Source organism: Rana temporaria, chromosome 3, assembly GCF_905171775.1.
Source record: "Rana temporaria chromosome 3, aRanTem1.1, whole genome shotgun sequence".
Lineage (NCBI taxonomy): Eukaryota > Metazoa > Chordata > Amphibia > Anura > Ranidae > Rana > Rana temporaria.
The window spans coordinates 243,665,538-243,688,906 of record NC_053491.1 but is presented as its reverse complement, the minus strand read 5'-3'; the positions used below and the strand labels follow the sequence as shown (position 1 = coordinate 243,688,906).

Below are 23,369 nucleotides of genomic sequence, written 5' to 3'. Positions count from 1 at the left end.
GACTCAAGAGTGGAAAGGGAAAAAGGATTCTGACACTTAAGGGTGGAAAGGTTAAAAGTTTTTGGGACTTGAGGGAGGATCACTATGAACACTACCCCATCACATCGACACACTACTTTCCCCGCTGCTTAAATAAACAAAAAAACAAGGTCAATGGCATCACAAGGGCCAGGGCCACCTGGTGATGACGTTGACGATAAATGAACATGTCCATATTTGGTAAATGATGTCATAAGGGGGTGGAGCCATGGATATTTCCCCTACGTCATCATTGATCAAATATGGACATGTCCATTTATGGTCAATAATGTCACCAGGTGACCCCTCTTGATATCATTGACCTCGCCCCCTTTGTTAAAGTAAGGCGCAAAAGTAAGGGTGTCAGTTGGCAGGAGCCAAGCGACGAAGCGGACGTGTCGGTGGGCTTTTATTTTTTCATACTAGCAATGGGCACCATTTAATCGTAATTGATGATAGATGTATATCAGGGGAAATGTTAAAAAAATATGTTTTTTAAATAAAAGATCAAAATAAAGTTTAAAAGTTTCAGTGCGTTTATTTCTAGGGCACATTCAATTTTTTTTGGTGAATGAGTAGGGGTGCTGTCCCCGTTTCCCCCTTTTTTGTCTTTTGATTGAGTAGGGGTAACACTCATTTACATGGTAGGAGCTGGAATCCTGGGACCTCCTTGCTACAAGGAACGTCCAGATTCTGATAAGTCACCTACTGCACCTCCCGAACCATTTGGCTGGACGTGTGGGAGAAGAAGCCCTTGTCCTAATCAACATGGCGAAAAGGTACTTTTCTGGGGGAGTCACCCCCCCTCGGAACAGCACCCCTCATGTTGAGGGCATGTGGCCTGGTATGATTCAGTGAGTAGGGAGGCCCTTTCCTGCCCTGCATGCTTGGATAAGGGTCTGGTATGAATTTTGGGGGGGGGGGGATGCCCACGCCAAAAAAAAATGGATAGAGGCCCAAAGGTCTTGGTATGGATTGAAGAAGGGACCCTCATGCCATTTAAAAGAAAAAAAAAATGCTTTGTTGACATTCTGCTGTCAGCAGGGAGTCCTACGCTGACAGCAGGGGCCAGGCTTTGTTGTTATGACGCATTGCACACATTATCGGATTTGTGTTCTCTTCAAGAACCCGTCTACTGTGTTCCCTTTCCACCCCAAGCCCCATAACAGAAGCATAGGCTGGTATGGCTATTGACACGCTGCTGCCTGATTGTATGTGTCGCTCCCTCACCGGCTGAATAAGTGACGCATTTAGCTTTCTGGATCACTTCGCTGCTTAGTGGTCAGCGGTCAGGATGCGCATTCACTATAAAATGTGTATTGCTTGAGGCAGACAAGCAACTTAGAAAGATGCATTGCTGAGGCAGGAAAAAATTGTATCATCTGTGCAGCATGGCCAATGTGTGCAATTCACAGGATTTTACAAATATGTATTAAAAATGTATTATTAGCAGTCAGTATAAAGTTAAGCTTTGAATAACGTCAACACTCTTTGTCGATTCATGATGTCATTGCATACTTATACACATTCCCATCTTCAAATTTCACCGACAACCACACTGGATTAATCTCCAAAAATCAAGATAAATTAACCCTTGAGGTGTTGGAAGATATAGGTATTATGTTTGATACCTTTTCAAGAGCTCCACTCAAAAAAAAAAATGAAAAAAAGGTAACTGCAAAACTTGTCCAAGCAGGAATTTCTACAGCGTGCATTGGATGAGTGTGCGATAAATTAAACAAACGTAATTCTCTTCTCGTGTTGGCATGCAAACTTACATCAAGGCACTTCTCCAGCAACCCCAAGGCGGGTGCTACTATAGGGAGCGCTACAACCCAATCTTTCATGTATTTTAAACTTCTGTATAATGCTACCAACAAAAGAAGAAAATGGTGGGTGCAAACTGGCTAAACAAGTTAACTGTACACTAAGTAAATCATTGCTGAAGATCTTTATCTATCTGAAACTCATAATTATATCACCCAATAAAACAGGCATACAATATTCGTCACTCACTTTGCTTTGACCTATGTAAATAACGCTCACTCATATGTAGATGTTGTTGAGTCATTTTAAACAAGGGTTCATCTGGTACTAACATTCCAGAAATGTGAAGACGCAGGTTGGGTATGTCCTAGGATGCAGAAGTATGAACACACACGGCAGAAGTCTGGGTGAATGATTAACAGGTATGCAATTCTAGTACTGATGGCAGGAATAACCTCCAATACAGGAATATTTGTGTACACAGTCCAGAGTACAATTTTATCCCTTAGTGAACTGCTCAGGGTGTTAAAGTGGTATACAAACAAACACAGCTAAATTCATATTTTAACGACCTTAACCAGTTGCTGAACGGCCTATAGCACATTTACTATATATACACGTGATCTTGCATTTCTGGTTATTGGGGCGCAGGAGCTGATCAGTGGGTCCCGCTGACCCAATGTCAGCTGGCACCTGCTGATCGTTCAGAACACAGGCAGATCACCGTTCCGTCAGTAAGGGAGGCATGGATCTTGTGTTCCCGCAAAGCAGGGACACGGATCTATGCCTTCCACTAGTACAAGCACCTCCCCCACTACAGTAGAACACCAGATAGGCACATAGTTAACCCTTTGATTGTCCCTGATGTTAACTCCTTTCCTGCTAGTGTCATTAGTACAGTGACAATCAGGGCCGGATTCCAGACAAGGCCACCGAGGCCAGGCCTCGGGGCGGCAGGGTTGCAGGGGCGGCGCCATGGCAACAGGGGACGCCGCATTTACTATTACTACTGATTCCGCCCACACTCATTATGAGCCGCCCCCGGGCCAAGCCACCCACCTACTTACACTCTCTCTGTAACACATAACTGCCCACCCATTCACCGCCCAGTCAGCTCCTGTGTCAATACAGCGCATCCTTGCCATGCCCCCTGTGTCCTCAGCCACTGGATGCTGCATTCTCCAATTGGTGGATTTGAACCTCCTAAAGGTCTCCACGACAATGCACGACGCTCTCCACTCTCACTGGCCGGCAGGGGGGACCAATAGGCTGTGCCTGCGCAGTACAGGGAGATCAAAATCCGCGGGGGGATTTTTTTCAGCAGGACACCGGCTAGTGTCCCCCTGTACTGCGCAGGTGCAGCACGAACCACAAAAAAAGGCAAAAAAAGGCAAAAATTGTATTTGGGTACAGCAACGCACAACCGCACAATTGTCAAATAAAGTAACACATTGCCGTACAGCAAACATGGCCTTGTCAGAAAGTGGGGTAAATCTTCCGTAGCTGAAGTTGGTAATACTACTCTACAATTTTTTATTTTTTACTGTACAGAAGTGGAAGCCTATTTTTGAAGCTCTTTAAAGGTGTACAGCTTGCACACGCATTAGATAGCGTAGATCACAGGAAAATGTACAGAGTGAGTGGTGCATTTGGCTGTCTCCTATAGCCTGTTTTACACAAGCTTCAACTTATTAAATAGCAGACTGACACACAAAGCTTTTACAAAACATTTGCAGAGCTTTTAGCAAGCTTTGTTAAAGCTTTTAAAGACCCATTCAGCTCCAGTTTGTAAATGTTGAGCATATATCTTAATGGGAGTGCCAACTGCCACTTTAAACAAGCTGTTAGCAGGCTTTAACACTAGCTTGTTGAACGCCTGCTAGCAGCTTGTTTACAGTGGCAATCAGCACTCCCATTAAGATCTGTGTATATAAACATTTCCAAACAGGAGCTGAAAGTAATTTTTTTTCTATAAAAATAACATGTTATACTTACCTGCTGTGTTGCAGTGAATTTGCACAGAACAGCCCAGATCCTCCTCTTCTCAGGTCCCTCTTCTGTGCTCCTGGCCCCTCCCTCCCGTTGAGTTTCCCCACAGCAAGCAGCTTGCTATGGGGGTTCTCAAGCAGAGCTGCAGCTCCATGTGTCCATTTGGACATTGAGATGCGGTTCAGCTCTGCACCCTCTCGCTCTCCTGATAAGTGACTTTGATTGGCGGGAGTCAATGGCACCACTACGGTGTCTCAGCCAACCAGGAGGGAGAGTCCCGGACGGCTGAGACACTCGTGGACATCGCTAGACAGAGAGGTACCTCATGCAAGTATTAGGGGGGCTTCTGCACACAGAAGGCTTTTTATTCTAATGCATATACTTTACAATCCCTTGAAGGGGCGCTTTAAAGTTTCAATAACAACTGCTCAAAGCTTGCTGAAAGTGCCGGAAAAGCTTGCTGCTCACACTGTTCTTATACAAACTTAAATCTGTGTGAAACAGGCCCACCTGATATTCCTTGATTATTGAAAAGCCAGGCAGGTTAGCTGAAAAGTGTCTGCATCCAATCAGATGCAGTCTCTGCTCGGGTTTTTTGACAGCTAGCAGGGATGATGTAATCTGTTAGTTTTGGTTAGTTCCACCCAGGCTAAACTAAATAAGCCATCGGTGTCTAGCCAACCTTATACTAGGAGGACCATATTGCTATTTACAAGAGCACCTCTACAGCATGCAATCGTTGCAAGTGATATTCACATCCCTTATAAATATGACACATAATGCTGCTCTGGAGCAATTAAGCTGAATTTGCAACTTTCTTTTAATAGAACTGAATGGAATGATCAATCGCAGCATAGATCATACCTCTGTACTATGTTGATCTGTTGTCTGCAGAGCCCCTGATGTTCTGGGTTTAGTTGTTGCTTTGTGTCATGTGACACTGTAGTTTTTAAGAGACTGTTCCTTCCACAGCCCCTTCTCTGCAGTGAAAAGAGTCGAACACTCTCCTTTGTAATCTTCCAGACTCTGTCAATGATGTAACTTCATTCACAGCTCTGATGGTGTGTGGGATTGAATACATCCCAATTAGCATTAAATCCCACCCAGTCACACCTACAGGAATAGTCCAAACCTCCCAAGTCCCACCCCTTCATACACATCTTTTTCCGAAAGCTAGCTGCGCCGCTGCTGGGCAGGATTGAATGGATCACAATTAGAATTCAGTCCTGCCCATTTAAATATGCCCACCAGTGAACAAGAAGAGTCCCACCCCTCAGATCCCACCCTCCCAGAGCCCTGCTCTCTGTGAAGCGATTCATTTACATATGAAGGAAACGCCTTCATAATAACCTCCCATCGCCCTTCCTCTGTAGTCTTACAGTAAGCCATTATTCTTTGGCATGCTGCAAAGCAGGAACGACACAGGAGGAGGTATGACACCTTTACACCTTTTCTCCACCCACATGAAAGCCCAGAAACACCCACAGTAACCCTACAACCCACCCACATCAACTCCCAAAACTGGTGCAAGTGACTCCCATAGTCCGCCCTGAAACTACAGAGGCTCAAAGGATCATGGGACATGTAGTATCAGGACTGGAAAGGGAAGGAAACAGGAAGTCAGAGAACTTTGAAATTCAGCCAGAAGGAGGAGTGACATCACAGACACAGAAACCTGCTGTATACAGCTAAAGGAGGTAGGTAAAACAAACATACACTGGGGTTGTCATTCATTTACATGCACAAGACATCTGTTTCAGGGAGGAAAAGCTGTAGTTCTTCTTTAACCACTTAAGGACCGCCTTAACGCCGATATACGTCGGCAGAATGGCACGGCTGGGCACAGGCACGTTTCCCTTTAAGAGCCCAGCCATGGGTCGCGCCGGTGTCCCACGATCGGGTCACAGGAGCTGAAGAACGGGGAGAGGTGAGTGTAAACACACCTTTTCCGTTCTTCTCTGTGGCAGTGTCACTGATCGTCTGTTCCCTGTTATAGGGAACGACGATCAGTGACGTCACACGTCCAGCCACGCCCCCCTACAGTAAGAATCACTCCCTTAGGGGAAACTTAACCCCTTAGCGCCCCCTAGCGGTTAACCCCTTCACTTCCATTTTCACAGTTATCAGTGCATTTTTATAGCACTTTTCGCTGTGAAAATGACAATGGTCCCAAAAATGTGTCAAAAGTGTCCGCCATAATGTCGCAGTCACGAAAAAAAAAACGCTGATCGCCGCCATTACAAAAAAAAAAAAAATATTAATAAAAATGCCATGAAACTATCCCCTATTTTGTAAACGCTATAACTTTTGCGCAAACCAATCAATAAACGCTTATTGCAATTTTTTTTTACCAAAAATAAGTAGAAGAATATGTTTTGGCCTAAACTGAGGAAAAATAAAACATTTTTATATATTGTTTGGGGATATTAACTAAATATACCATTGTAAAAGAGTGTATCATACATATACTAAAACAATGTGCATATAAAAAAAACATACACATAAAGTGAGCTGAATAATTGTGAATAAATGTTCAAAACGTTCATCCAGTGGTCAAAAAACCGAAGTTAGGCTTACCGGTAACTCTGTTTTCAAGAGTCTTCCAGGACAGCCCTGTAGATGTAGCTCCTCCCTCCGGGACAGGAAACACAATCACCCCCAATCATAAAAGGCGGTCCTCCAGGTCCTCTCCTCAGTTCATCCAAGAATTCCTGACGGACTCTGAAAAACATAATCTTACCAACATATCGTTAGTACAAACTTCCATTTCCAGTTTAGAATAATATACACCGGGTGGGAAGCCAGGCTGTCCTGGAAGACTCTTGAAAACAGAGTTACCGGTAAGCCTAACTTCGGTTTTACCCTTTCGTCTTCCAGGACAGCCCTGTAGATGATAGACAAGAAACTTACTTATCAGGGTGAGGTTACTGCTTGGAGGACCCTCCTACCAAATGCCTGATCCTTCTCAGACATCAAGTCCAGGCGATAATGCTTGGCGAAGGTAGTATAACTTGACCACGTTGCCGCCTTGCAAATCTCTTCTGGTGAGGCTCCGCCCCTCTCGGCCCATGAACTCGAAACTGCTCTAGTCGAGTGTGCTTTAACAAATGGGGCTTGTAGGCCCTCTAACTCATAAGCCTTCTCTATTGCCATTCTGATCCATCTGGCAATAGAGGATTTTGATGCCTTATGACCCTTCTTACTACCTGAAAAATTAACAAAAAGGGAATCACTCTTCCTAAACTCTTTGGAAGCTTCTAAGTAAACTAAAAGGCACCTCCTCACATCTAGTAAGTTTTGGGGTGCTCCCTCTGAGTCTGAGGTGGAACAAAAAGAAGGAAGGACAATGTCCTGTGTCCTATGGAACTTGGACACAACTTTAGGAAGAAAACTGGGGTCTGTTTTCAAAATAATCCTATCATCAAAAATCAACAAAAAAGGCTCCAAGATTGAAAGAGCCTGTAGCTCACTCACCCGTCTGGCTGAGGTCACTGCCACCAAGAGGACCGTTTTAAGTGTGACCCATTTCAGGATGGATTTCTCCAGAGGTTCAAAAGGTTTGCCTGAGAGTGCTCTGAGCACCAATGAAAGATCCCAAGAAGGACAGGTCGAGACCCTCACTGGCCTAGATCTTGATAAGGCCTTGAAAAAACTCCTAACGTATGAATTCTGCTGAAGGGAACACTGCAAGAAGACACTCAGGGCTGCTACCTGTACCTTTAGAGTGCTAGGGGAGAGACCCAGATCTACCCCAGCCTGCAAAAAATCCAGAATAGCTGGAATACCTGGATGATCTAACTCTTGTTCTCTCATCCAGGAACAAAATCTCTTCCAAAATTTGGCATAGATTGCTCTTGTAACAGGCTTTCTGCACTGTAATAGGGTGTTTATTACTTTCTCTGAGAAACCCTCTGCTCTCAATAACTCTTCCTCAGATACCACGCAGTTAGACTCAATCTGTCTATCTGCGGGTGTAGGATTGGACCCTGCGAGATCAGATCCTTCCGGACTGGAAGGGGAAATGGAGGAAAAATGCATAGTTCCTTCAGGATTGCGAACCAAGGCCTCTTTGGCCACCAGGGCGCGATCAAAATCAAGTCTGTCGCCTCCAACCGAAATTTCTGGAGCACTGCTGCTATCATCCTTACTGGGGGGAAGGCGTAGCAAATGTTGAACCTCCAGGGATTGGAAAATGCGTCTATCCTTAAGGCCTGATCTCTGGGATCTATTGAGAAGAACTGGGTTACTTTCTTGTTCTTTTCTGAGGCAAAAAGATCTATTTCCGGAAGACCCCACCTTTGTGTTATCTGAGCAAATACTTCTTCGTTCAGGGACCATTCGTCCTGTTTCACTGGCTGGCGACTTAAATAATCTGCCAGAGAGTTTTGAGTACCCTTTAGGTGAACTGCTGTCAGTGAAAACAAGTTGGTCTCCGCCCAGGAGAGGATTTTGTTGGATATCTCTTGCAAAGCCGGACTTCTTGTCCCTCCCTGCTTGTTCAGGTACGCAACAGCCGCTGCGTTGTCCGAACGAACTTGCAGGTGATGTCCTACCAACCTTCCCTGAAATGACTCTATGGTTCTTAGAATTGCCAACAGCTCTCTTTGGTTGGAGGAACGACTTGCCTCCACAGGAGACCATGCTCCCTGGGCTACTGCTTCCCCTAGATGGGCTCCCCAGCCCCAGGCACTTGCGTCCGTAGTCACTATTACTTCCACCGGGAAGGACCAGTCTAGACCCTTGCTCAGGTTGTGATGTTTTCGCCACCACCACAACTTCCTTTTTACTTTGGCTGAGATTGGAATCAGTGACTCTAAATCTTGACTTTGGCCGCTCCAGAGACGGAGCATAAGTTCCTGTAATGGGCGTTGATGATGTCTTGCCCAAGGAACTGCAGGGAAGCAGGATGTCATGAACCCCAGGACTCTCATTACCTCTCTGATTGAAATCCACTGATTGGACTGTAGTTGGGCAACGGCCTGACTTACTTTGATAACCTTTTCCTCGGGGAGATAAATTTTTCTCCTTACCGAAGATATCCTGTACCCCAGGTAAACCACTTCCTGGGATGGCACCAACTGGGATTTGTCCCGGTTGATTATCCACCCGAGTGAGGAGAGATATTCCTGTGCCACCAGTAAATCCTTCCCTAACTGTTGAGCCGATCTGGCTACAAACAGTAGATCGTCCAGATATGGGATTACCGTGATAGCTTGATCTCTGAGAGGGGCAAGAGCTTCTGCCAGAACCTTGGTAAAAATTCTCGGAGACGAGGATAGACCAAAGGGCAGAGCTTGGAACTGGAAGTGTTGAATCCCTAAAGTTGCCCTCACTGCTACCCTGAGAAATTTCTGGTAATCTGGATGTATAGGGATGTGCAGATAAGCATCCCTGAGATCCAGGGTCGCCATGTAACACCCCGGGAACAGACATCTTGCAACTGTAAAGATCGACTCCATCCTGAACCTTTTGTATTTTACAAATCTGTTCAGGGGCCGAAGGTTCAGGATCATCCTGAACTTCCCTGATGGTTTCTTTACTATGAAGACATGGGAATATACTCCCTGTCCCTGCTCCTCCAGGGGTACCGGAATTAGAACTCTCTGATCCACTAATTCTCCTAGCGACAGCATGAGAGCTTCTGCTTTTGCCTTTTCTCTGGGTGGATGAGTCACCCTGAAGTTCCAGTGAGGCAGTGACGCAAACTCCAGTTTGTATCCGTACTCTATTAAATTTAGAATGAACGGGCTTGAGGTTGCCTTGGTCCATTGTGGGAGGAACTGCCCCAACCTTCCTCCCACGGGGACACAGGAGTCATTGCGGTTTTGGGGGGGGTTGAGGAGGATTAAACAGGATTCCTCCTCTACCACGCCCCTTGTGGCCTGCCCAATGCTTCTTGGGTTGGCCTTCCTTCTTCTGGTTTTGCCAAAAGTTTGAACCCCTGAAGCCACGAAAAAAACTCTTTCCTTCGGCTTTTTTCTTTTTCTCAGGAAAGGCCTTCTTCCTGTCCTGAGTACGTTCTAAAGCCTCTTGGAGGCCGGGTCCAAAAAGGTGATCTCCTGAAAACGGAAGACCACACAATTTTAATTTTGAGGCGGCATCTCCCGTCCAAGTTTTTAGCCATACTGATCTTCTGGCTGCATTGACCAAGGCTGCTGACCTGGCAGCCAACTTTACTGACTCCTCTGAGGCGTCAGCTAGAAAACCCACTGCCTTGAACAAGAGTGGAAAAGATTTTAAAAGCTCTTGTCTAGAGGTACCGGCCAAGATGTGTGCCTGTAACTGGGAGAGCCAACACTCTAAGTTTCTTGCTACACAAGTAGCCGATAGAGCTGGTTTTAAACTGATCGCAGAGGCGTCCCAAGCTCTTTTCAAAAGTAGGTCCCCCCTTTTGTCCATTGGGTCCCTAAGGGAACCTAGGTCATCAAATGCCAAATCTGTCCTCCTGGAGACCTTGGCTAAAGGGGCATCCAGTCTAGGAACCTTGTTCCAAGGATGAGACACATCTGATTCGAATGGAAACCTACGTTTGAGGCTGCCTGAAAAAAAGGGTCTTCTTTCAGGTTGTTCCCACTCTCGCAGAATCATATCAATCAAAGACTTATGAACCGGAAAAACTTTGGTTCTGGTCGCATTCCCCTGATACATGAGGTCATGCCGTGAGAGCTGAACCTGTTCTTCCTGGATATCCAAAGTGTCATAGATGGCATTCAGGAGATCCCCCACATCATCCAATGACAATTTGTATCTGGCCGCCCTGGAGGAATCCTCCTCTCCCTCTGATTCAGATGCTGAACCTGCCTGAGAGGAAACAACTGATCTGGGAGTTCTGTCTCTAATTTCCTCCTCTTCCTCCTGAATTTGTAAGGAAGGAGTACTAGAGGCCCTAGTTAGGGACGGGGCTGGAGCCTGCATCCTATCAATCAGTCCCTTAAACGACTGAAATGTGGATGCCATCTCATCTTTAAAAGATGATAACATTTGGTTACAAGTGGTTAACGAACTTTCTTTAACCAAGCTATTAACACAGTCAGGACATAAAGGCTTATCCCAATTAGAACTTAGCTTTGTCCCACACACTGCACATTTCTTCCTAGGAGGCTGGTTCTTATCATGGGCCTTGACCTGTTAAAATAAACAACACAGTTTGACCACATTACAACCAGCTAAACCTTCATTCACCACTGTGACAAGGTTCCTAGAAGGTGCAAAAGAAAAAACCTCCACCAAACAGGTTCACCACCTAGGGGGGGGGGTATCTGGGGTAAAAATCCCCTACCTATCAGAGTAAGCCATGTGCCGTCACCAGGCCTTACCTGAGAGGTACCGGTGCTTGCTGGACCAGGATCGGAAATAGCCGCTGCTGCCTCCATGGTCCTGTGTAATCGTTTTCAGTCTCCCTGAACAAACACCAGCGCCGGGTCCTTCGAGTCTCCTCCGCGCCCTTTTTTGAAGTAGGAACGATACTTCCGGGCGCCCCCTGATGACGCGCTTCCGCCGAGAATACTCCTTCCTCTCTTTGGAACGCATGGAACCCGCCCCCTCATCGAATACCGGAAGTGGCGCGCCGAATCGATGGCGTCTCTCACCCTCGCGGCCACGCCACCCGGATCACTACAGGGGACGGATCCCACCGTCAACGGGGTCCGACTCTCGCCGAGCTCACGGCGGAGGAGACTCCAGCTACGCTCTCTACCCCTAGGGCCAGAGGAGTGCTGAAGGCTGAGGTAGGTTCTCTCACACCAAAAAACAAACAAACACGTTCCCTGATTGTATCTCCTCCCGTCCGGCAGGAAACACAAAAAACTGAGGAGAGGACCTGGAGGACCGCCTTTTATGATTGGGGGTGATTGTGTTTCCTGTCCCGGAGGGAGGAGCTACATCTACAGGGCTGTCCTGGAAGACGAAAGGGTAAATAAATTGTAACAAGCCAAGTCTATAAGTGATTCAATTTGTGTTGTTTTTAAATAAATAATTTTGAAATACTTCACCATTGGAGCTATTTTTATTTTTACATGTGTAATGACATTGAGGTGCTGGAGCACTGGTGGAGTCGTTTTGATGCCTTTGGAGATTGTGCGATTTTGCCAAGCATGTGAATGCGAGGCATGTCTTATTGGTAAGCGCAACTCCTCAGCGTGTGGAGTCACTGAGCACTTATGGTGTGGTGGAATGTTTAAAGAAAACTGTTCAAGAAGACTAAGTGGACACCTGAAAGTTTAATCACTTGAAATTGAATCACTTATAGACTTGGCTTGTTACAATTTATTTTTGACCACTGGATGAACGTTTTGAACATTTATTCACAATTATTCAGCTCACTTTATGTGTATGTTTTTTTTATATGCACATTGTTTTAGTATATGTATGATACACTCTTTTAACAGGGGTATATTTAGTTACTTTTCCTTAAGTGGTTAATGACAAGAAACTCTCATGCGCTCTTTACCCTTGGCCTGCTAAGGGAAATATTAAATGTTACTTCTTCTGCAACATTTTCAGTATGTTTGTAAAGACCAAAAACAAACCACCTGTAAGAAACAAAAAATCTATGCTGCCGATATGATTTATCACACAAATGCTGTCTCCCACCTGAAAAATGCGTGAAAGCATGCCGATAATGCTGTCCAAATCACAAAAATAAACCGTAAATCCAATTAATAAAAAAGTAAGCATAAATAAGGCTAAAGGGTCTTAAGAAGATCATACCAAGACATTCAACAAGACTTTGTAGAAAAACATACTGGAGGGAAAGAAAGGTGAATGTGTTACCCCTTAGCAATCCATCAGATGTTTTACGGTATTTTTCTACACTACAAAATGCCAAACATCTGTTGCAGACATTATGTATTCTGCCTTCTTCCTACTTCTATGATAAAACCAAATGCACACAGGCACATTACTCTGCTTTCATTCAGCACCAAATAGACTCAAGCTATATTGGTGCCACTAGAGACTCGACCCATCTAACAAGAACTGCTAAACTTTCATCTGGCTCTACAGAATGGCGAGCAGGAAGCTGCAATTGGTGTCAGTTCAATGAGCTCAAGATGCAAAACACTCAAACTTCATAGGCCTTGTGGGAAACAGAACTGAGGCTAAAAGATAAAAGTTCACTGAGCAGCACCAATGACACAGTTGAACTATGACTCAATGGTGCTTATCAAGTTATTGCTGAAAAGCCATCAAATCTCACTTATGTTTTACTAAAGAAATGTTAAAACACACTGGCATGGGTAAACATTGTCTTACCCTGACAGATATTGAACCAGTTTCTTTGTTAATGGAAAGATCAGCGGACAGGTTCATGCTGAGATCCACACTGTCTGAAGCAGAATTACTGCCGGAGTCGGAGTCCCTTTTGGACCAGCTACCGAAGAAACGAGAGGGAGAGTTGATGCTTCCATTATGCATTAGCTCAGTAGAAAGACGTTCATATTGGCTGTTCCTTGGCTTGTGACTGTTGGGTGTAACGGATATGTGGTCTTTATTCCCGTCTTGGCTAGTATTTTCAGCTGCAGAGTGGCTCCTATCTACTTCAATCAATGGGTTGATAATAATAATGTCAGGCTTTGCATCTTCTACACTGTGAATATTCTGTACATGAATATTCTCTGAAGAACTTCTGCTGTCAGCTTTGCTGCTTATGGTGCTGTCTGGGCTTTGGTCCTTCGAATGTTCTGCAAGAGGCTTTATTCCATTGCTAACTGGGCGCTTGTCTTTTTCCACATCAGAGGAGTACTGCCCGTTCTTTGCTGGTGGCTAAAAAATAGATTGGAACGAAAAATCAATGTAAAAATAATGACCAAAATATGTACCATAGCAGCATATAAAAGAAGAAATTAACACAGGCCTACATGTCATTTTTGCATATTTTAAAGTGACTGTAAAGCTTATCCTTTTTATATTAAGTCTGAAGGCCCTTTCCCATGGGTATTCCACTTGTATGTTTTTTTATCTGTTTTTGTATCAAAAATTAACAGCAATTTATTCATATGAGCTTGCACATGGTAACCATTTTTAAAACAGAACAAGGCTGCATCATTTTCCATTTAGGCATAGATAAACAGATCTAAATGGATGCTGTCTGCTTATGTCTATTTTTCTTATGTCCTTTTTACCCATGATTTTTTTTTTCATAATTTCTTCTATAGTTCGTTTATTCAACAAGAAAACAAATGCAAAAACTGATGTAAACTGACAAACTCATGTAACCTGAATCAGTATAAGTTTTTTATTAGCAAACATTTTTACTTAATTGATGATGCCCGCGGGCCTTGCTCACACAGGTATACTTAAGCGTACACCGATGCAAGGGCAGTGTTTGCCTGCATGGGATGAACAGGTGCTCTGTGCATCGGCGTATTCCTACGCTTGTCTATTGGAACAGCTGTTCCCAATTTGACAATTGTGAGGGTGCCTGTCCCTGAATGCAGAAAATGGGAGTTCGTAGACACGCACCCACACAGATGCCAAATTGGAGTAGCGGTGGTGTCTGTGCAGCCACGGCTCCCAATAGACCTGAATGGTACTACCCGCCCGGGGATGCACGGAACAAATACGGCTCTTGCACAGGTGCATGCTTAAAGGATTTTAAAGGCAGAAGGTTTTTTTATCGGAATGCATTCTATGCATTCCGATAAAAAACCTTGTGTGTGTGTGTGAGTGTGTGTGTGTGTGTGTGTGTAGCAGCCAGCCCATCACCCTCCTAATTATTTATCTGAGCCCCATCTCTCTCCAGCAATGTCTACGAATGTCTAAGCCATCCGGGACACTCCTCCTGATTGGCTGAGACCTAGCAACGGCGCCATTGGCTCCTGCGGTGGTCAAGCAAAGTCAGCCAAGCAATCAGGGTAGAGAGGGGCGAAGTCGGGGCTCTGTGTCTGAATGGACACAGAGAGCTGTGACTCGGCTCCAGTGCCCCCCCCATAGGTAGCTGCTGACTGTGGGGGCACTCAATAGGGGGAAGGGGTCAGGAGCAGCAAATAGGGAACCGAGAAGAGGAGGATCTGGGCTGCTCTGTGCAAAACCAATCGCACAAGGAAGGCAAGTATAACATGTTTGTTATAATAGACTTTACAATCACTTTAGGTACGCCAGTGTTTACGAGGAATAAGAATTAAAGGGCCAGATTCACACAGGGGAGTGGCGGCGTAACGTATCGTAGATACGTTACACCGCCGCAAGTTTTCATTGCAAGTGCCTGATTCACAGAGCACTTGCGATGAAAACTACGCCGGCGGCCTCCGGCGCAAGGCGGGCCAATTGAAAAGGGCGTGTGCCATTTAAATTAGGCGCGCTCCCGCGCCGGACCTACTGCGCATGCTCAGTTGCGCAATTCCCATCGTGCTTTGCATGCCGTGACGTCATTTTTTCAAACGGCGACGCGCGTAGCGTAATTCCGTATTCCCGGACGGCTTACGCAAACGACGTTCATTTTTAAATTTTGACGCGGGAACGACGGCCATACTTTAGACAGCAATACGTTTGCTGACTAAAGTTAGGGCACCTAAAATGACGACGACTAACTTTGCGACGGGAAACTAGACTAGCGGCGACGTAGCGAACGCGAAAATCCGTCGGGGATCCGCCGTAACTCCTAATTTGCATACCCGACGCTGGTTTACGACGCGAACTCCCCCCAGCGGCGGCCGCGGTACTGCATCCTAAGATCCGACAGTGTAAAACAATTACACCTGTCGGATCTTAGGGATATCTATGCGTAACTGATTCTATGAATCAGTCGCATAGATAGAAACAGGGATACGACGGCGTATCAGGAGATACGCTGTCGTATCCCTTTTGTGAATCTGGCCCCAAGTTCTGTGTCCTGTACTTTACAATTAGGATGTAGATTTTATTCCAATAGATTATATCGAAAACCCCTAATAGCCTGGATTGTTCTTGTTGTAAGAAACATAAGAAACTTGCAAGTTTTTGCATTTACTGTTGTCTACTTTTGTGCCATAATGGAATGCATAGGCATCTTTTATACCTCAAAATATAATCTGTAATCTTCTAGCGATATTATATAAGTGCAATTTTTATGTAAAGAAACACTGTGGTAATGACCATTAGTCAAGACTCCCTTTTCAATTTATAAGGTCTAATTTTCATTTGATGTTATGACAACATAAAAACAAAATTGGTTTGTGTAAGGCTGCTTAGATTTCAGGCAGAAAGTCGTGCGTTTTTACCACGATTTTGCACAGGTCAAAAGGTCACCAATGTGGAAAATCCCTGTAATCGGCCCAAAATTAAGCTCATGTACTTTTTTGAGCTTCTGGCGTTTTGCTTCAGGCTACAAAACGCTCAGATGTGAACAGGGGCCATTTAAATTAATGGGATTTTGCTTGTTTGGCATTTTTTCAAGCGTTTTACGAGATGCAAGTAAGAAAGCCTAAAAAAGAAAACAAAAGCAGACATCTAAGAATTGGTAAGCTGCAATATAATAAAATGTTTTCTTTTGTGTTTAATACCCTCTTGCTTCTTGTTAACCTTCAGCGAAGAAAATAAATATTTGTAATGTCCATTTACCTTGGCTAGTATAAGTTAGCGCACTCTACATTACTGAGTATTAGGTATAACAGGAGAAACAGATTCCATTTTGATTGTTGGTAGGGAAAGAGATCCGAGGTAGATTGGCCCTTACAAAAAAGCCAAAATAAGTCAGAGCTTTAAAGTGAAGATGGCAACTTACAGAAACTGAATCTGGAGGCTCTTCTTCCTCTATTTCTCCATTTTCTTCTATTTCATCCAAAACTTCAGCTTTTGCTTCTGCCACAAGATCCCGCAAAACACGTTTTTTGAGGTCTTTGTTTACAAATGGGTGCTGGGAAGCAATTCGTAAAAATTAGTAAAAAGAGAAAGTACACTTGATCCAGTTGTATACACAAGATCAATGATATGCATTTTTAATATCAAAATAAACTTTTTTTGTTTCAACTATCCTCTGGTGATTAATCTTTTACATATTTTGCTACTTGCTGTTTTTGTAGCTCTTAAAATACTGGTGCCATCTTGAAATATTTAACACTTACCTGTACAGGGATCCAGCACAGTCGTCATTCACCCCGGTCTTGGGGTCCCAGGCGGCCGCCATGCTAACTGCGGGAAGTCAACTTTAACTCTGTAAAGCTTCAAAGCCAGCTCCCTGCTGTGCTGCACCCTGTGAATGGTCCTGCAGGCGTGATGTGTCCCTATGGTCAGGTATGGAAGGAGGGGGGCAAACTTTTGCTCAGATCATCTAGGCGATCTGGGCATAAGTGGGAGTGGGTACCTGTCAAAACCAGGTACCAGCTCCTGCCCCCCTCCTCCAAAAAAAGGTGTGCAAACATTGAAAAGGAGAGGGGAAGGAGGCAGAAAAGTGGAACTTCCCTTTAGGGGTAAAGAAAAACTTATAGGGGCAGATCCACGTACATCGGCGCATATATGCGTCGGGCGTAGCGTATCTCTGATACACTACGCCGCCGTAACTTTTTTTTTTTAATCCTCAAAGAATGCGCGCCGCAAGTTACAGCGGCGTAGTGTATTTTTGGCGGCGTAAGGGCGCGCCATTCAAATGGATGTGATGGGGGCGTGTTTTATGTAAATACTTTTTGACCCGACGTAAATGACTTTTATTTTTTCAACTGCGCATGCGCCGTCCGTGGGGGTATCCCAGTGCGCATGCTCGAAATTAAAGCGGAACAAGCCAAGGTTTACGACGGTGACGTCATTCTACGCAAACGACGTAACAATTTTTTATATTTAACGCGGGAACGACGGCCATACTTAACATTGGCTACACCTCAGATAGCAGGGGTAACTATACACCGGAAAAAGCCGAACGCAAACGACGTAAAAAAATGCGTCGGCCAGACGTACGTTCGTGGATCGCCGTATCTAGCTAATTTGCATACTCGACGTGGAAATCGACGGAAACGCCACCTAGTGGCCAGCTTAAATATGCACCTTAGATCTGACGGCGCACTAAGACGTACGCCAGTCGGATCTAGCACAGCTTCAGGCGTATCTTGTTTTGTGGATACAAAACAAAGATACGCCGGAGCAAACTAGAAGTTACGTGGCTTATCAATAGATACGCCAGCGTAACTTTTTTGTTGACCTCCCCAATAATGTTTTAATATAGCTATTAAAACACCAGACTTTAAATGCATATTTCCTAATTGCTTGTACAACCTTCATTAGTGTAACAAAAGGGCACTTTGTTTCTTTGCCATTTATGTACCACTGGGAAGATTTCCCTTCACATTCTGTCCCATAGACAAAACAGGCAGCGATAAAAAAAATTCCTTCAAAGTGAGGGAATCCCAATGTGTCACCAGAACTAGTGTCTTCATTGGATGACTACTGTGTCAACTCACAATTTGGGACAACGATAAACAGGACAAATAGAGGGTGAATCTCCTTAAAGGGGGGCACAGACAGCAATAAAAATTGACAGGTGTTCTAATCTCTCTCCATTCTATACAAAACATTTTTTAACTTTAGTTATACTTTAAGATGCTAATTAAACATTAAAAGGAGGTGATCAGTGTAGTAATTAAAGAAAAATATAACTGGAAAAATTGACTTTATAACCACTGATAAAAAGTAATACATTTTATTAAAAACATACCACATAAATATAAAAACAGAATTAATTATTATTTGGAATGCGGCTAAAGGTTTTTTTTTTTTTTTATAGGAAATGCTTTCTTGGTGTATTCTCTTGTGAGTAGTATGGTATCCATTCCTTGCTGCCCTTACAGACTGAATTCACACTAATCAGTAAAACATTATAGTGTTAAAAAGGTATCTTGGACTGCCGATCAGGTCACTTCAAGCATCATTCTGCTTAAAAACGTTATCTCTAGCATCTGAAATGCCAGACCTGACCAGATACTGGGGTTGATTTACTAAAACTGGAGAGTGCACAATCTGGTGCAGCTCTGCATGATAGACAATCAGCGTCTAACTTCAGCTTGCACTTTGACAAAAAAAAAAAAATGAATAAAAGTGTTTTTTTTTTTTTTTTTTTTTTCAAAGAGAAAGATTGCATTGCATTCATATACAGGATTTGCTCAAATTTCAACTTTTCCTCTATCCCTGCTCAGTCCTCCCTCTCATGTTGCATGTATCTTAGGTTGAGTGTTTTGACATGCACTTTACAGCCTTGAAAGCATTCAAAAAGCTCTTACTTGGTAATATCTAAATTTGCGTACTGCCATATGGGTCTTACAATATGTATACCTGTGCATAATAATGGTGGGTATCTGTAGGTTTTGTATGTATGGGAAAGAGTGGCGTGTGTTTTTTGTAATTCGTTTTTTTTTATTTTTTTTTCTACTTTCGGACTTGAACTTGTTTTTTCAACCATTCATTAACATGACATATTACATGATGTGGCCATCTAAAATAGGGTACAGCCATGATGTAATATAGCCTTGAGCAGTGAAGAAGAATAGATGTAACACAAGATCTCTCTATAATAAAATAAATATTACCAAAAACAAAAGAACAATATTACCAAAAACTTTAAGATCTTGTAGATAATGCTCATTGTCTCTGAAGATGTTTGGCTTACCTCCAGGAGCTGTGCTGCGCTTGGCCTTGTTTCAGAGTTCTTATCAAGGGCTTTTTTCAGGAAGTCCCGGAACTCCAGAGACCTTGCAATGACACAAACAGTTTGTGATGTCATTAGATACAATATGATAGAAAACATGACCAAAGCTTGATGCATTGTTCTGTCACTTGCTCATTTCCCTATGCATATCTGGCAAAACTCCCAACAAAACAGACAGAAATCAACGATTTAGAGGACAAACAATCAAATTGTCTAATTGTATATAGAAAAAAATGAAAAAGATACATTTCGGCACACACAGAACAATATTATGGTGACACAATATCAGAATTTAAGAGGATAACCATTACATATATATATATATTTTTTTTTTAAAAGAGCAATATGCAGCAACAGAAACTCAGAGCAACTAACCAGGAAACATTGTTCAATTATTTAAAAAGAGGTCTCATTAGCAAAAAAAAAATGCAAATAAAAAATATATTGCAAAGGATTTCTTTCAGCATTTTTTCTTTCCATAAAATATTTTTTATAGTGTCACTAGAGTGACAACTCTGAAGCCCTGTACACACAACCGGGATTCCTGGTGGTATAAAGTCTGCCGGGTATCCCGACGGGAAAACAGAGAACCTGCTCAGTAACTTTCCCTGTGTACACACGAGAGGTTTTACAATCGGGAAAACTGAGGGGAGAGCTTTGGCCGTGTGTATGCTTCCTCGCAGTGTTTCCCCATATGAAAACTGCTGGGTTTAAAACTGCCAGGCCAAAAGCTCTCTTGGCAGTTTTCCTGGCAGGAAAACCGGTTGTGTGTACGAGGCTTAAGTCTTCTGATATCTCCATCAAGATGGTGGCACCCAGCAGCAGTCTCAAGGCTTTTAGATGTCTAAATAAAGGGAGGCTTTTAAAAAGGTAAATAACCGAACATGTGGCAAATGCCCACAGAATCTTATGGAAATTGGCTGTCAAGAGGGTCTCTTTAAACTAAAGAATAAGTTCACGTTATAGAAAAAATAAATATATGCACATTTTTTGTTCTGGTGCCATGCAGGTCTCCTTCAGATCTGTCAGTGTATCTGTGTGCCTGTACATCTCCGTATGGGCAAGCACATACAATCTGACAGGAATAGCGCATGACCTACCACAGCGCCGTGGTAATTCATTGAAAACTACAAGCCGACAGCCGCAGAGGCTGCTGGACCTGGTAATTTTACATTCACAGAACATTGTTTTTTTTATTATTGTGACAGCTAGCAGGGGGGGCTGGTCCATTCATAACATGTTACGTGTTACACCCTGAATATAGGTGTAAAATGTAACCCGTTATGAAAGGTAAACTTATTCTTTAAGAGAAACTGAGATATGGTTGGCTGCATTTTTCATATTTCCATTGCTCTGCACCCCACCTCTTAATTCCCATTTTGAGTTCTCTCCCCTCCTGCCTTTCAAACACTCCATAAATAAAAACACACATTCACATCCAGCAACACTTAAATGTGTGTTTTGATCACCAACAACCACTAATATAAAGCAGATTCCAGCTTCTACAAAGTATGTTCAGAAGAAAAATATTTTTGGAATTTCTAGCAATACATCCTGTTATGAATTGGACTATGTTCTAAATACCTCTCCACCATGCCATAAACCAGAGCACAGAATCCTTACCACTTTGAAGGGGCAGCGAGCGTGGGTGGCTCGGACTTGGCGATTTTCAAGAGGACACGCATGGGATTAAGTTCATGGTGTGGGGGTTCAATCTGAGCCATTTCAATCAGCGTTATTCCTAAGGACCAGATGTCTGCTTTGTAATCGTATGGAGCATCTTTCATAGTCTCACACATCACCACCTCAGGGGCCATCCTGCAAACAGACATTGACATCAATTAATTATAAGTCATTGTTTTTTTTTTTAGTAAACTGTTTATCATGTTTATGTCTTGCTGCTGTGTGAACAAAAGAGGCTTTGGCATAGCATACAACTATGCAAATGAAAAGCATATTGATGAAAAACATTCCCCTCACATCTGAATATCGAAAGGCTATAATATTTAACAAAACAAGCTGTGGCATTTTCAATTTTTAAATTAAACCTGCCATTTCTTCCAGTACTAGAAAGTGATGCTGAAAACACCAATGAACTAAAGGGATCAGAATTTCCCATGTCATTTGTTTCATATGTAACTTGTACAGAAAAGCTCAGTAGTGTAATCCAACAGCTGGAGGACTTGTTTTATACATGACAACGATGACTCAAAATATATGCGAAGATGACCAGTAAAATGCTGCTATTCTAGTAACACCGATATAAAAAGATGTGGTAGGTTAAAACTTTAGGTTAGCTAAAAATATACCAAACATGACACAGCAATTTGTACATTAAGGGCCGGATTCATAAAGACTTACGATGGGCGTATCTGTAGATAAGCCGTTGTAAGTCCGAATCCACGCAGTCGCAACTTTAAGCGTATGCTCAAACTGAGATACGCTTAAATGTTGCTAAGATACGACCGGCGTAAGTCTCCTACGCCGTCGTATCTTAACTGCATATTTACGCTGGCCGCTAGGGGCGTGTGATGCTACTTCTGATGGGTGTGGGATGGCCGCTGGGGGGAGGGAATCTGGTCTTTTTGCTGGGCGGGGGTCCAGGTGATGACGGAGCAATGCCTATTTTCCCATGGTTGTCATGGCCCCCTTGAGAGTGTTGTCCTGGAATGTGCGCGGGTTAAATTCTAAATTTAAAAGATCCCTAGTGTTCTCCTTCTTGAAGAGATACCACCCACACATTTGCATACTGCAGGAGACCCACCTTACTGGGTCCAAGGTCCTAGCACTTAAGAAACCCTGGGTGGGATCCTATTTTCACTCTACCCATTCTACCCATTCCCGTGGAGTGAGTGTTTTAATCCATAAGGCGCTCCCGTTTGTTCTTCTGGACCTCCGCCTGGACCCGGATGGGCAATATGTCATTATTCATGCTCTCTGTGATAGACTAGAAATAGTAATTGTTGGTCTGTATCTGCCCCCCACGACAGGTATGACAGTACTCCGTAGGGCACAAGCTGTTGTTGCCGACTTCCCCTCGGCAACTGTAGTCTGGGCAGGGGACTTTAACATGGCTCCCAATCCCAGCATTGACAGATTGAACCCCGACCGGACGACTGACTCGGCGCTCTCGCGGTGGGCGGAGACATATGGCTTGAGTGATGTGTGGAGGTGGAAATATCCGTATGACAGAAACTATACGTGTCACTCTGCAACTCATGCGACCATGTCTCGGATAGACTTGATCTATGCCACCGACCCCGTCTTGTCCAGGGTGGTGGCGGTGTCTCACTTGCCGCGGGGGATATCGGACCATGCACCAGTTATGTTGGACCTCTCCACTGACTCCGCTGCAACGCGGGGCCTGTGGAGACTATCCAGGTACTGGATCACTGACGACAGACTGGAACCTTTAATGCTCGCGGAACTTAGAGACTACTGGGTTCATAATGACCATTCAGCCCCCCCTGAGGTGACCTGGGATGCCTTCAAAGCCTACGCCAGGGGCAGGTATCAATTCAATATAGCCAAAGTACGGAAGGAAGCTAAATTGGAACTAGCAGAAGCCGAGAGACGGGCGGTGCGACTGGAAGATATGTACACAAACTCGCCTGACCAAGGCTCGCACGCTGACATGCTTACTGCCTACAGGGAGTTGGCACTCATCCGTGCTGCCTCATGCCGTCGTTTCCTCCTTGCTCAGACTCAGCGAATATTTGAACAGGGGGAACGAGCGGGTAGACTACTGGCCTGGCTGGCGACTGAGAGATCAGGTAGCTCGTGTATAGCCAATATAAGAGATGAGGATGATGTCTTAATTTCGGACCCACTATTGATAAATGCCAGATTTGAAAGGTACTATCAGGACCTCTACTCGTCCAGGGCGTCATACACCCTGGATGAGCTGGACACATTCCTGCTCTCCCTGGACTTTCCCTCCCTGACCTCGGCGGCCAGTCGGACGCTCGAAGCCCCCATTACGCTGCAG

At 44.1% G+C, this 23,369-nt stretch overlaps 1 protein-coding gene across 1 annotated transcript in view; it reads right to left on the bottom strand.

Annotated features, from left to right (window-relative positions):
* The window catches only part of STK10 (serine/threonine kinase 10), a 185,251-nt gene that overhangs the window by 41,407 nt on the left and 120,475 nt on the right, over positions 1–23,369 (bottom strand). The window contains exons 6-9 of the mRNA XM_040344536.1: positions 21,005–21,199; positions 19,343–19,424; positions 16,475–16,606; positions 13,027–13,536 (exon numbers count right to left, since the gene is read on the bottom strand). Coding sequence (XP_040200470.1) covers positions 13,027–13,536; positions 16,475–16,606; positions 19,343–19,424; positions 21,005–21,199 — 919 coding nt within the window. The remainder of the gene's footprint in view (positions 1–13,026; positions 13,537–16,474; positions 16,607–19,342; positions 19,425–21,004; positions 21,200–23,369) is intronic.